The sequence below is a fragment of the Eschrichtius robustus genome, chromosome 16 (assembly GCF_028021215.1).
Source record: "Eschrichtius robustus isolate mEscRob2 chromosome 16, mEscRob2.pri, whole genome shotgun sequence".
NCBI lineage: Eukaryota > Metazoa > Chordata > Mammalia > Artiodactyla > Eschrichtiidae > Eschrichtius > Eschrichtius robustus.
The window spans coordinates 12,179,579-12,191,778 of NC_090839.1; the positions used below are offsets into that span (position 1 = coordinate 12,179,579).

The following is a 12,200-nucleotide window of genomic DNA, read 5'->3' on the forward strand; positions in this document are numbered from 1 at the left end:
TGGCTTCCCATCACAATTAAGAAAAAAACTCAAAAACATTCCTTAACCTTGAGAATAAAATCCCCAAAGGGCTCTGCCTGGCCTGGTTCCATCCACTTCTCTAACTTCCTTTCCCAAGCTCATGTCTGCCTTAGGGCTTTTGCCTGTTCTGTTTCCCCTGCCTGTACCTGCATCCTCAGGACTTCACATGGTTGTCTTCTCCCTGCCCTCAGGTTCTTGCCTTAGATAGATCACCTCCTCCAGGAAGCCTTTCCTGCCTGACCACCCTATCTAAAGTTGCTGATACCTCTCCCAGTCATGCTCTATCACTTCCTCTCGCTTACTTTTCTTCATGGCATTTAACACAATTCAAATGAGCTGGTTTATTTTTTTACTTGTTTATTAACTGTATCCCCCACCAGAATATAAGTCCATGAGTGTAGAGACGGCCTGTTTTATTCTCACTGTATTTCCAGTGTTCAGAGTAGTACCTGGCACATAATAGGTGCTCACTAATTACTGGTTGAGGGAATAGCATTTCCAGACTGGGAAATACCTTTGCCTTCTATTAAATTAATCTAAGGTTTCTCAACCTTGGCACCATTGACATTCAGGGCTGGAGAATTCTTTATTGCGGGGCTCCAACCTGTGCATTGGAGGATGTTTAGCAGCATCCCCGGCCTCTACCTACAAGATGATGGCATCTTGGGCACGGATCATGATGATGGAGGTGATGAGAAATGAACAGATTAAAATATATAATAATATTATGTGCAACTCCATGCAAATGAATTCCTTAATTTTAGAAATGAAGGAAAGGGCCAGGTGGGGAAGGATCTTACCTTAGGGCACTGTGGCTTGCTCAGTTTTTCTCCTCCAGAACAGGGGCTCACCGCTGTGTCCACAGCACCTATTTACTTATCATGCAGTAAATATGTATTTGAAAGCATAAATGAGTAAACATGGGGCCCAACTATGGCATCCTTAGGGAGGCCTTGCTCACTTCTCTAGGTAAATCCTTCAGTTTTTTATTCATTTCTGGAGATTATTTGATCGATTCTGTCTCCCCCACTGGACAGGGAGCTCCAGGGGGGGACGTATTCTTTGTTGACCCTGGCACAGGGTCTGGCACACAGGAAGCTCTCAATAACCAGCTGTCCAAAGTAACATGAATGAATGATTGACTCACCAGGCTTTATAAGCTAGCTCACCCTTCACTCTCTCTTCCCGTCACCTTGCTTTATTTTTCTTCTTAACCGTTATCACCAACTGCCACACTGGATATTTATTTGTTGATGTATTCATTGCTCACCTTCCCCCACTAGAATCTAGAATTCCATTCTAGAATTAGATTTTAGAATCTAGAATGGAAGCTCATGAAAGCAAGGGCTATTTAAAATTGCAATCTTCTCCCCCTACCCCTGCCTCTATCCCTCTCCCCTGCTTCATTATCCCCACTGTGCTTATCACCGTCTGACATATTCTTTGACTTTCTTGGTTTTGGTCTGTTTCCAACCAGCTCCACAAGGGCTGGACTTTTGCGTTTGGTTCACAGCTGTTATCTCGGACGCTTATCTTTGTGCCTTTCACACAGTAGGCGCTCAAGCCACTTTATTGACCGGATGAAGGAAGCCGGGATTGAGAGGCAGGCAGTGGAGGTAGCCCAGGTGGGAAGGGCCAAACCGCTAGGCGCCCCTCCTTCGCCCAAAACCCCAGCCCGCCCCCAGCCTCACCAACGGGCTGGCCCGGGCAGGCAGGAGTTAAGCGGCGCGCACGCTTCCGACCCGCAGGTGGCGCCGTCCCGCCTCGGTGCCCGACTGGGCTCTCAGAAGTGCGGGACAGAATCGCAGCGAGCGCGGAGCCGAAGCTCAGCCCCGACTTGTTGATCTCGCCCAAGCAGCCGCCACCGCTGCCGCGGGAGCAGGAGAAGGAGGAGGAGGAGGTGGAGCAGGAGGCGCCGCCCGATCCCGGTCTTGCCACCCGCGCCCCCAGCGCCCATCCGCGCCCCCAGCCTTGGAGAGCGCGCTTCGGCCCCGCAGCGCCTGCTGCTCCGGCGCGTCGCCTGCCCGTCCGGCATAGGCCGGGCCCAGCCCGGCCCCGGGTCCGCCGCTGCCCGCGGGCTGGGGCGCCCGGGCGACCGCGGCGATGCGCGGTCCCTGGCCCCGGGAGGCGGCCACCCTGGGGGTGAGTGTTGGGGCGCGCGGCGGGGGCGCAGGGGGACACAGGAGGGGGGCTCGCCTGCCGCGGTTCGGCCTGTTGGTCTACCCAGGCTCCGCGGTTTCAGGCGGGGGGGGGTGGGGTGGGTGAAGGGCCTGGGCCCGGGGAGGTGCGCGATCCGCATTCTGGGGTGAGGGGTTAGGGCGTGAGCTTCACATGCCTGGGGGCTCAGAGGAGCCCCTGAAATCACCAGTGCGCGGAGGGAGGAGGGCTCGTTTTGAAAAGGCCAGAAAATTCAGCTCATTTCCCCGCCTCCCACCTCCCCCACCCCTTCCCTTCCAAGCCCCGGGAAAGGCGCAGAACCCGGAGTTATAAAAAGCCACCGCAGGAGAGGAGCGAGGAGAAGGAGGAGGAGGAGGAGGAGGAGGAGAAGGAGGAGGAGGAAGAGGAGGAAGACAAGGAGAAGGGGGCGGGGAAGGAGCGAGGGGGTGACGGCCCAGGTGGATCCCCAGGACTCTGTTCCCCCCTCCTGCCGTGGGGCAGGGGGCGCAGAGGGAGGGGCGGGACCCCGCCCAGAGCTTGGCTTTGCGTCTTCAGGGTTCACCTCGTTGCCGGAGAGACCTCAAGAGATGCTCCCGTGGCTTGGGGAGAGGGGTCGCTTCAGGACAGTGGGGCTTCATGACCACCCCGTCTGTTGTGACCGACAGGTGGGCACCTGAAACCCTCCGGAATTCCTCCAAATCTTTAAAGGTTTAGAAAAAGCAATCCCGCTGCCACCCCCAAGCCCTCAAATCCTAATTATCTCGGAGCGGGGGAAGGAAAAGATGAGAAGTTAAAAAAAAAAAAAAGTTTTCTCATGCAGCTCCCCTCTTCTCCCCATTGCGGGGCCAGGTCGGGGACTGGACGGGGAGACCGAGGGAGAAGCGAGTTTCAGCACTCGAAGGGGCGGACAGCGCCCCAGGCGGCCGGGTCGGGTCCCGGCAGCAGAAGCCCGGGGTAGGGCCTCCTGGGCCCCCGGGGCGCCTCTTGGGGACCCTCTCCCCGCCCCGAAGGGCGGCCCCTCCCTCCGGCCACGGGGTGGGGCGGGCTTCAGCACCGGCTCGAGGGACAGCGCCCAGCCTGTCTGTGGGCCTGAGCGGCTTAAGCGCCGGGAAGGTCAAGGCCGGCTAGGGCCCGGGTGGAGAGGTGGGGAGGGGCTGCGCACAGCTCCCTGTTTGCTGACCTGCGTCTGCTTTCTGCCTCGCAGCCGTCGGGATGGAGGTGAGAAGACGGCCGTGACACGCGCCCGCGCGGCCCCCTGCGCCCCCAGCAGCCCACAGCGCTCCCTGCCCCCCTCCCCCGCGGCGGCTGGCCTTGCCCTCCAGTGACAGCGGCCTGGGGGGGCAGGGGGGGCGGGGGCGGCCGGACCAGCGATGCCGGCGGGCATGACGAAGCATGGCTCCCGCTCCACCAGCTCGCTGCCACCCGAGCCCATGGAGATCGTGCGCAGCAAGGCGTGCTCGAGGCGCGTCCGCCTCAACGTCGGTGGGCTGGCGCACGAGGTGCTCTGGCGCACCCTGGACCGCCTGCCCCGCACGCGGCTGGGCAAGCTGCGCGACTGCAACACGCACGACTCGCTGCTGGAGGTGTGCGATGACTACAGCCTCGACGACAATGAGTACTTCTTCGACCGCCACCCGGGCGCCTTCACCTCCATCCTCAACTTCTACCGCACCGGACGGCTGCACATGATGGAGGAGATGTGCGCGCTCAGCTTCAGCCAAGAGCTCGACTACTGGGGCATCGACGAAATCTACCTGGAGTCCTGCTGCCAGGCCCGCTACCACCAGAAGAAGGAACAGATGAATGAGGAGCTCAAGCGTGAGGCAGAAACCCTACGGGAGCGGGAGGGTGAGGAGTTCGATAACACGTGCTGCGCGGAGAAGAGAAAAAAGCTCTGGGACTTACTGGAGAAGCCCAATTCCTCTGTGGCCGCCAAGGTGAGTGTGAAATCTAGGGGCTGCTGGGCTGGGGCATTCTGCCTGTGTCCCCAGATCGAGGACCACGGCTGGGGGACTCTGGCTTAGTTCCCAAATGTGAAGACCAGAAAAGAGGAAGGGCTATGGCTGAGATCTCAGAGGTGAGGACCAACAACCCCTTCAGACTGTTCCTATGTGGCACTGGCCACCTCATCCTTTTATCATTCAATAATTTATACCCCAACTTTGTTGGAGAAAAGGATTTACAGAGACTTATGAAAACCCACAGCAAGAGAATGGACACTGCAAATAAAAAGGGCACGGAGAGGCAATAAAGCTTTGGGATGGAGTAGAGTTGAGTTTGGTCTATTCTACATAATGCTCCCTTGTGGATGCCCAGACCCGGGCTGGAGGGGGGTCACCCTGCAATTTTAATACTTATCCCTATATTTATAACCTCATTTTGCCCCAAGAAGGGAATGAAGGCAGCTTATAGACATACGTGGAGCACGTTGAGATACTGTCAGGCGGTTTTAACATAAGTGAGATAAACGAGGCAAAGGGACTCTGAGGGGTGAGTGTGTGCGTGCATGACGCATGCAGCTGGCTGTGGATGCTTGTGGGCGAGGGGTCACCCCTGGTTTGGTCTTTCTTAATTTGGTGAGTTGATTCCAAGAATGGTTTGATGCAGCTTCTAAAGATGCTTTGGCTGTCGGAAGACGATGTAAATTTTGAAATAGGACAGAAAAAAAATGAGGCAATGTGAAAAATAAAGCAGGAGAAAGAGGCAGGAATGAGTTCAATCACACTGGGTAGGCCAGGGAGTCCTGTGTGCTCTCAGATAAAAAAGCAGAGGCTGTAAGGGACTAAGAAAGGATTGGGGTGGGGGTCAGGCCAGGACAGGAGGTCATTTGTTGATGAGCAACTTCTCTGTGTCAGGTTGGGACTCGGGGATGCCTCAGAGAGGTGGGGGCCTGTCTTCACGTGGCCAGTGTGCTGGGATTTGGGAGTAAATGACAGCACAGTGTGTGCAGTGCTATAAAAGAGGCCATGTGGGACCCAGGGGGAGCCCAGAAAAGAGAGGTGTTGATGTCAAAATCCAGGAAAACCAAGTTGGGAAAGATGTGTTGAACATAACTCGTTCTCTGAGAGCAGGGCCAAAAAAGGGGGGCAGGTAAATGTATTCATGGCGAAAGGAGAAAGAGAAGAGGAAGTCTACGTACCAGCCATGATGTATTAGCTAGGGCTGCCTCCTGTCCAGCCTGGCCTCTCATTGTGGGTGCTCCCTGGCTCAGTTGCCCCCCACTAAAGGCCCACCTACAGGGCTGGGTCTGGAGCGGGTTTTGTGGGGTCCTTTCTCCAGATCTGTCTGCCCAAGGAGAGGCCTTTGAGAGTGAATGTAGGACTGAGTGGCTGGTTGGAGGGTGGAGAGAGGCCCAAAGGTTTTCTCTCTTCCATGTCGACTCTAAAGAGGACAGAGAGATTCCTAGGCCTGTTTCCTCTTCTGTGGGCTGCCTCTGGCCATAATCCTGCCCCAGGTTTCATGTCCAAAAAGCCTCTCTCTTAAGGCATAGTCGCTCACCCTTAACCGGCTTAGGATCAACAGACTTATTTTGCTATTTCCAGGCCTGACACGGGTTCTTCCCCTCCACACCTGGTTTAGACCCAGATATGACTCTCCCTCCTTCCTGCCCTGTTCCTAAGACAAGAGAGTGAGGGGCAGAGGAGGGGAGGGTCACTTCCCCAGAAGAAGCAGGCAAAAGGCTGTGTTTGGGTTGGTGCCTGACATCTAGGCAAGTAGCTCAGGCTTGCAAAAGGCGCTGTTTGGGAATCAACAGCTTCATCTCTCCCTCGGGTTAATCCGCTCACAGGGACGAGTTTCATGACCTCTCTGTGATCCTAGGCTGGGGCTGCCGGCTAGTCCTAGCAGATGGACGACGGCCTAGGATATTCTGCAGCCAAGGCTGAAATGGTGAGGCAGGCAGGCTCATTGGCCCTCAGTATAGAAATCCTGCCATTGATCACATATCTACTGTGTATGAAGTATAACAACACATTTAGCCTTATACCAATTCTCTACTATTATCCCACCTTTCACAAAGAGGGAAGATCAGAGAGGTTAAGTAACTCACCTAAGGTCGTGCGACAGGCCAACAGGAGTAGCCAGAAACTCAAACTCAAGTGTGATTTTGAAGGCACGGTTCTTTCCATAGTGATTAAGTACCATACTCTCCTCCGCAGTCTCCCTGCTTCCACCTTTGCCCCCTGTAATCCATTCCCCATTCAGCAGCCGGAATGAGCTTTTCTAAATGTTATTGGATCGCATTATTCATCTGCTCGAAATGCTCCAGAGAGGTTTCCCATCGCACTCAGAATAAAGTCCAAACGCTTCGCCACGAATCCAGCTTCATGACCTCTCTGAGCTCATCTGTTCTCTCCTCTGTTCACTCAGTTTCAGCCCCACTGGCCTCCTTGCTGTTCCCTAAACAGGTCAGGCTTTATCCTAACTCAGGACCTTTGCACTTGCTGTTCCTGCCGCCTAGAATTCTCTTCCCCATATTGTCCCATGGCTGGCCGCTCCTCTTCATTCCCCATAGGAGCTGGTCCCTGCTCAAGTGTCCCCTCCTCTGAGAGACCTTTCGTGACCCCTGATTAAAACAGCCTCCCTCCCCTTACACTCTGTCACATCTTGCAGTGTCTTTCCTGCATAGGATTTAAGCACCATCTGAAATTATACTTGCTTCCTTGTGTTTCTCCGTTTCTCCCCCACAAGAGTATGAGCGTCGAGTTGTATTCACTGCCCTGTTTCCAGCACCCAGCGTGGTGCCTGGCACAGAGGATCTCCAGATAACTACATGTGGAGTGAATGAATGGCGCAGGCAATCGGTCAGTCACTGTGTCTCAGGGTCTGGGAATCTGTCATTCCTTCCTCCCAGCCCACCTGCAGCCCAGTTCTCTGTGCCTCTGGCCTCCTTCAATCATTTGTTCTTTGCCCTCCCCACCCCCATCCAGCCCCCCAACTTGGATGCTTTGCTTGTCAGAACAGCAAGGCCTGTAGAAATTTCTCAGAGGTCACAGAATAAGAAGTCAAGTGGAGGATCATTGCTGGGTGATTGTGAGGTACAGAAATGGCCATACCTCATATATTTAAGAGCAAGGACAGACCTGGGTTCCAAGCCCATGTTCACCCCCTCCCCAGTTTCTGGCCTTAGGCAAGTTCTTCACCTCTCCAAGCTCTAGCCTCCCACCAGCTATCCTCTTAAAGTATAGATAAAAGGCCCACCTTACAGGGTCATCATGAAATCATGTTTGTCAAAATTTAGCACAGTGCCTAACCCACAGTACGTAGGGCTTATTGTTATAAATAATAGGGAGCAGAGTCCTTTCTCTATGGCTGGGTGGGCTGAGTTGCAGCAAGCCCTTTCCTTCTGATAGCAGTACTGTAAGGCTAAGCTGCCACTGTTAATAATTGATGGATGTTCTGGCAACACAGAGACAAACCAAAGCACAGGCCCTCGCCTTCCCCGTCAGGGGAGTGAAAATCAAAATCCATTAGGCAAAAGGCAGTGTGGTTGATTCTTGTTTGGAAGCTAGGGTCAGCTTCATCAGAGTGACATGACTGCAGTGCTGGGCCACCACTGAGTTTCTGCTTTCTGCGAAAACTACAGGCTTTTCTCAGTAGGAGAGACAGGGAACTAATTCGCCAGGTCAGGAGTGTCTGTGGTCCCTGGAAAAGTATCAGGGTTAAAGCCTGAGTTAATTTCCTAATTTCCAGAGTAGCTGCTGTTTATTGTGCCAGGCACTGATTAGTGATACTTTCTATGCACTATCTCATTGAAATCCCTTCAACAATTCAATCAAGGTAATCTGCCAGTTTGGGCTACAAGTCACAGATAGAAACCTGGAAGTGGCTTCTGTAAGGAGGAAGGTGCATCTTCCTCCTTTCTTAACGGGAAGTTCCAAGTAGCTGCTTTTGTGTTAATGGTTCCATGATGCCATTAGGATTCTAGATTCTTTCTGTCCTTCTGCTCCTCCAACTCCTGCAGGTGGCTTGGTCCTCAGGCTGGATGCCTCATCTCACAAAATGGCTACCTAGTTCCAGCCTTCAAATGTAGGCACATGATGTCTGACCAGTGAAGAAGAGTGTGCCCTCTTAGGTGCCACTTTTTTTTTTCTGCAAGGCAAACCTTTCCCAGCAGCCCCCTGGCAGACTTCTTTTTAAATCCCGTTGGCCGGCATCAGGTCACATGCTCATGCTCTATCTGCAGGGAAGCCTGGAAAAGCGTGTCTGGCATTTTCAGATGAGGGAGGGAATGGATTTGATGAGTGGTATTAATATTCTTTTATAAAGAGGAAGTGGAAACTCTGAGAGGGGCAGTCACTTGCCAGAGCTCACACAGCTAAGTGCTCAGTCAGTATTTGTTGAAGGAATGAAAATGGCCGAGCAAGGGTTTGAACCCAGGTTGGTCTGGTTCCCAAACCTGTGCTTCTTCAATCTGGAATCTTGGGCAGCTCATTCAAGCTCTCTGAGCTTCAGTGAGATCATCTGCCAAATGGTGATGGTATAAGTGCCCACCTGTTGGGACTGTTTTGATGATTCAATGAGATTTCAGATGGTGAATGTAATTTGCAAATAGAAAGTACTTTATACATATGAATTATTATTATTATATTCCATTGTGAGAGTATCCTTTATTTAGAGACTTTGGTCAGTACTTTGCCCACCACAGAATTTGATTAAAAATCAGCTCTGGGGACTTCCCTGGTGGTCCAAGTGGATAAGACTCTGTGCTCCCAATGCAGGGGGCCTGGTTTCAATCCCTGGTCAGGCAACTAGATCTTGCATGCATGCCTCAACTAAAAGTTCTCATGCCACAACTAATACCCGGTGCGGGCAAAATAAATAAATAAATAATAAATAAATAAATATTTTTTTAAAAAGCCTCCCCCCCGCCCCGCCCAAAAAAAAAGATTCAGCTCTGGAGTCCAACAGATGTGGTTCATTTCTACATTGCTTACCAGGAATACAACCTTGGGTAAGTTCCTTTCCTCCTCTGAGTGTTAGTTTCCTCCTCTAGAAAATGGGAATTATAATGGAGCCCGCCTCTTAGGGCCATTAGGAGATAATCTGCATAAAGAGCTTACCCCAGTGCCTGGCATGTAATAAATGTTCTATATGTGACAACAGTGATGATTAGTATTATCACCGAATTCCTCTCTTCTAGCTACTCCCCTGGTTAGCAACATCCCCTATTACAGTGTTGATTGTAGGATCACCACCTGCCCCCTTGGGATTTCATGCCTTTAGTGTGATGATGCTTTTACTTCCTTGACTTGATCCAGGAGAGATTCATGTTTTATGAATCCATGGGGCCCCTCCAGTGCTATGAATCGTCTAGCTGAGGCTCTTGCTGGCCTGGGTCAGTCATCCTGGATGTTTGTATTGGGTTGGCCAAAAGTTCGCTCAGGTTTTTGTTATGGAAACTCTGAATGAACTTTTTGGCCAACCCAATATGCCAGAGATTCAGAATCCCGGCTGTGGGGTCACACAGACCTGGGTTTGATTCCCAGCCCTGACATTTCCTAGCTCTGGACTTTGGACAAATCATTTCATTTCTCGTAGCTTCCATTTCCTAATCTGTAAATGAGGATGATAATAAAAGCTACCTCCCAGGGTTGCCTGGAGGATTAAGTATGATCGTGCATGGAGAGCACTGAAGCCACAGTTCATAAATCCAGTATCCTGATTTGATAAGGGGAAACACGGAGGATGCTTCAAGGACTTGCCTGGGTCACACAACAAGTTGGGGAAAGATCAGGGGCCATTTTCAGGCCTTTCTGCCCCTCCCTCCCTCCCCCCCACCCCCGTTACCCTCACTGAGGTTCAGGGGTATTTCCATTCCTCCAGGATGCTTGACCAGGATCATACCTGGGCAGCTGGTCTCCCAGGGTTTTTGAAAGGCTACAAAAAGCTAGAGATTGTGGAAAAGTTTAGGAAGGACAAGTGCTGGCCAAATGAGCAGTTTGGCCAAAGCTTAATTAACTGAAAGAGAACAAGCACGCATTAAGCACCAACTCCATACCCAGCACTATGTGTACTTCCTATACTTGATAGTGTCGTGGATGGGAGCCCTGATTTTAGGGTTGCCCAAGTTCAACCTGTTGTGGATGGGACCAAGTTCAAAATTTGACTCCCCTGTTACTCACCATGTGATATGTGACAAACTACTGCACCTCCTTGTGCCCCGGTTCCTTCAATCATAAAATGGGGGCAATAGCAGGGGCTGCCTCATTGAATCGCCACCAGAATTAAATGAATTAATGCATGCAAAGCATTTCAAATAGGGTTTGACACGTAGAAAGCCCTCAGTAACTGTTAGGGGTTTTGTTTTGTTTTGTTTTTAATTGTTGTTTCATTTAACCCTCTGGACTCTCCTGCCAGTTAAATAAGATCCTTTTCAAAAATTCATTATTCTTATAAAAAGATACATGTTCATTATAAGGTGAGGTTACATAACTTTGCTCAACATCACATAGGCAATTGGAGCAGAACGGGGACCCAATCCTGATGGGGAAGATATGGTCAGTGTCCCACCCATATCCTTTTAGCTCTTAGCTTTTCAGTGCCACTAGCCCAACTCCCAGCTGCCAGCACCTGCAGTTCTTTGCCTAGAAGCTTCCTCTGGCCTGTGGAGTCCAGTAAAGAGAGGGAGTTAAGGCCCTACCTGGAGGGAGCAGCCCTCAACTGATGACTGATGGGGAAGGTGTATAATACTTCAGCTCCCTCCCCCTGGATGGGGATATAACTCAGAGGTTCATGGTCCACACTGGCCCCAGAGTTCCTCAGCAGAATTCAGCCCCAGGTGCCCACAGTGGTTCCTTGCTTGATAGTACACTCTGTTTGGCCTCTTTGCCTTCCCTGTCTCACGTCTCCTCTCCCCTACCAGTGTTTTCTAGGATCACTTCCTACATAAGCCACTTTACTCAGATCTTTATCTTAGGATCTGCTTCTAAGGATGCAACAAAAGACCTGTGGGAAACCTCAAACTCCTATCGGGGATCATCTTGCAAGAAAAAATTCCAGGGCTGGTTGGGCTCAGTCAGCCTCATTTCCAGCTTTTGGAGAAAATAAAAACAATAGCAGCCGCAGCTACCACTGTGCCTGACGCAGTGCAAGGAGCATTAAATGCACTGTGGTATCTGATTCCCACAGTCACCTCACGAGGGAGGGATAATTATCCTCATCTTACAGCTGTGGAAACTGAGGCCCCGAGAGGTGAAGTGGCTGGCTCAGGGTCACACAGCGAATGGGAGGACTGCGAGCCCATGATCTGGCCTCTGTGCCATGTGAATGACCTTCAGGAAGTGAGAGAAGAGCTCCAGGATGCCTCTTCACCTTAGGGAACTGAAGTGCTGCGGAGGTGAGAGAACTTCAGCGTCTCCCTCCTAACTTGGGAGTGTTCCTGCCTCCTGCTCCATTATGACCTTGACCCCAAAGACTACGGGATGGGACTATTGGAGACACAGGGTTAGCATTAAGCATTATTTTAATAGATAATTTAAATATTAAGATAAGGCCTTACCTTCTCCCTGACGTGGGATATTCTTGATTTTGGTGTCTCTGGTTGAGGTGGGCTCGACCGGATGGGGACAGGGACAGAGGCACACCCCTGCCCCCAAATTGGAGGCGGGTGGGGCGGGAGCCGGAATTCACATGTTCATATCCAGAGCACCAATTCTCCTTTAAAATTTCCCTGATGACATAAATAGCAAATAAGACGTAATGTTACCACGCGAGACATATTCCTGCAGGTATGCCCTGGGTTTCAATTCCACCACCGCTGCTTCCTGGCGGTGTAAGCCCACAAGTCACCTCACCCGTGCTGGGAATGGGAATAATAAGTAGGGCACACTTCACAGAGCAGGGTGATCACCACTGTCTGAACATTTGGGTCACCTGAGCTTCGACAAACACCCATACTTGGACCCCACAGTTGAAACAATCTCTGGGTGATTTCTTTTTTATTTGTGGTAAAATATACATAACATGAAATTTACCATCGTAACCATTTTTAAGTGGATAGTTCAGTAGTGTTAAGTATATTC

At 51.5% G+C, this 12,200-nt stretch overlaps 1 protein-coding gene across 1 annotated transcript in view; it reads left to right on the forward strand.

Annotated features, from left to right (window-relative positions):
* The first annotated feature begins 2,077 nt into the window (after positions 1–2,077).
* KCNB1 (potassium voltage-gated channel subfamily B member 1) overlaps positions 2,078–12,200 on the forward strand; it is a 101,990-nt gene continuing 91,867 nt past the window's right edge. Inside the window, exons 1-2 of the mRNA XM_068523921.1 lie at positions 2,078–2,163; positions 3,383–4,115. Coding sequence (XP_068380022.1) covers positions 3,549–4,115 — 567 coding nt within the window. The 5' untranslated portion in view covers positions 2,078–2,163; positions 3,383–3,548. The remainder of the gene's footprint in view (positions 2,164–3,382; positions 4,116–12,200) is intronic.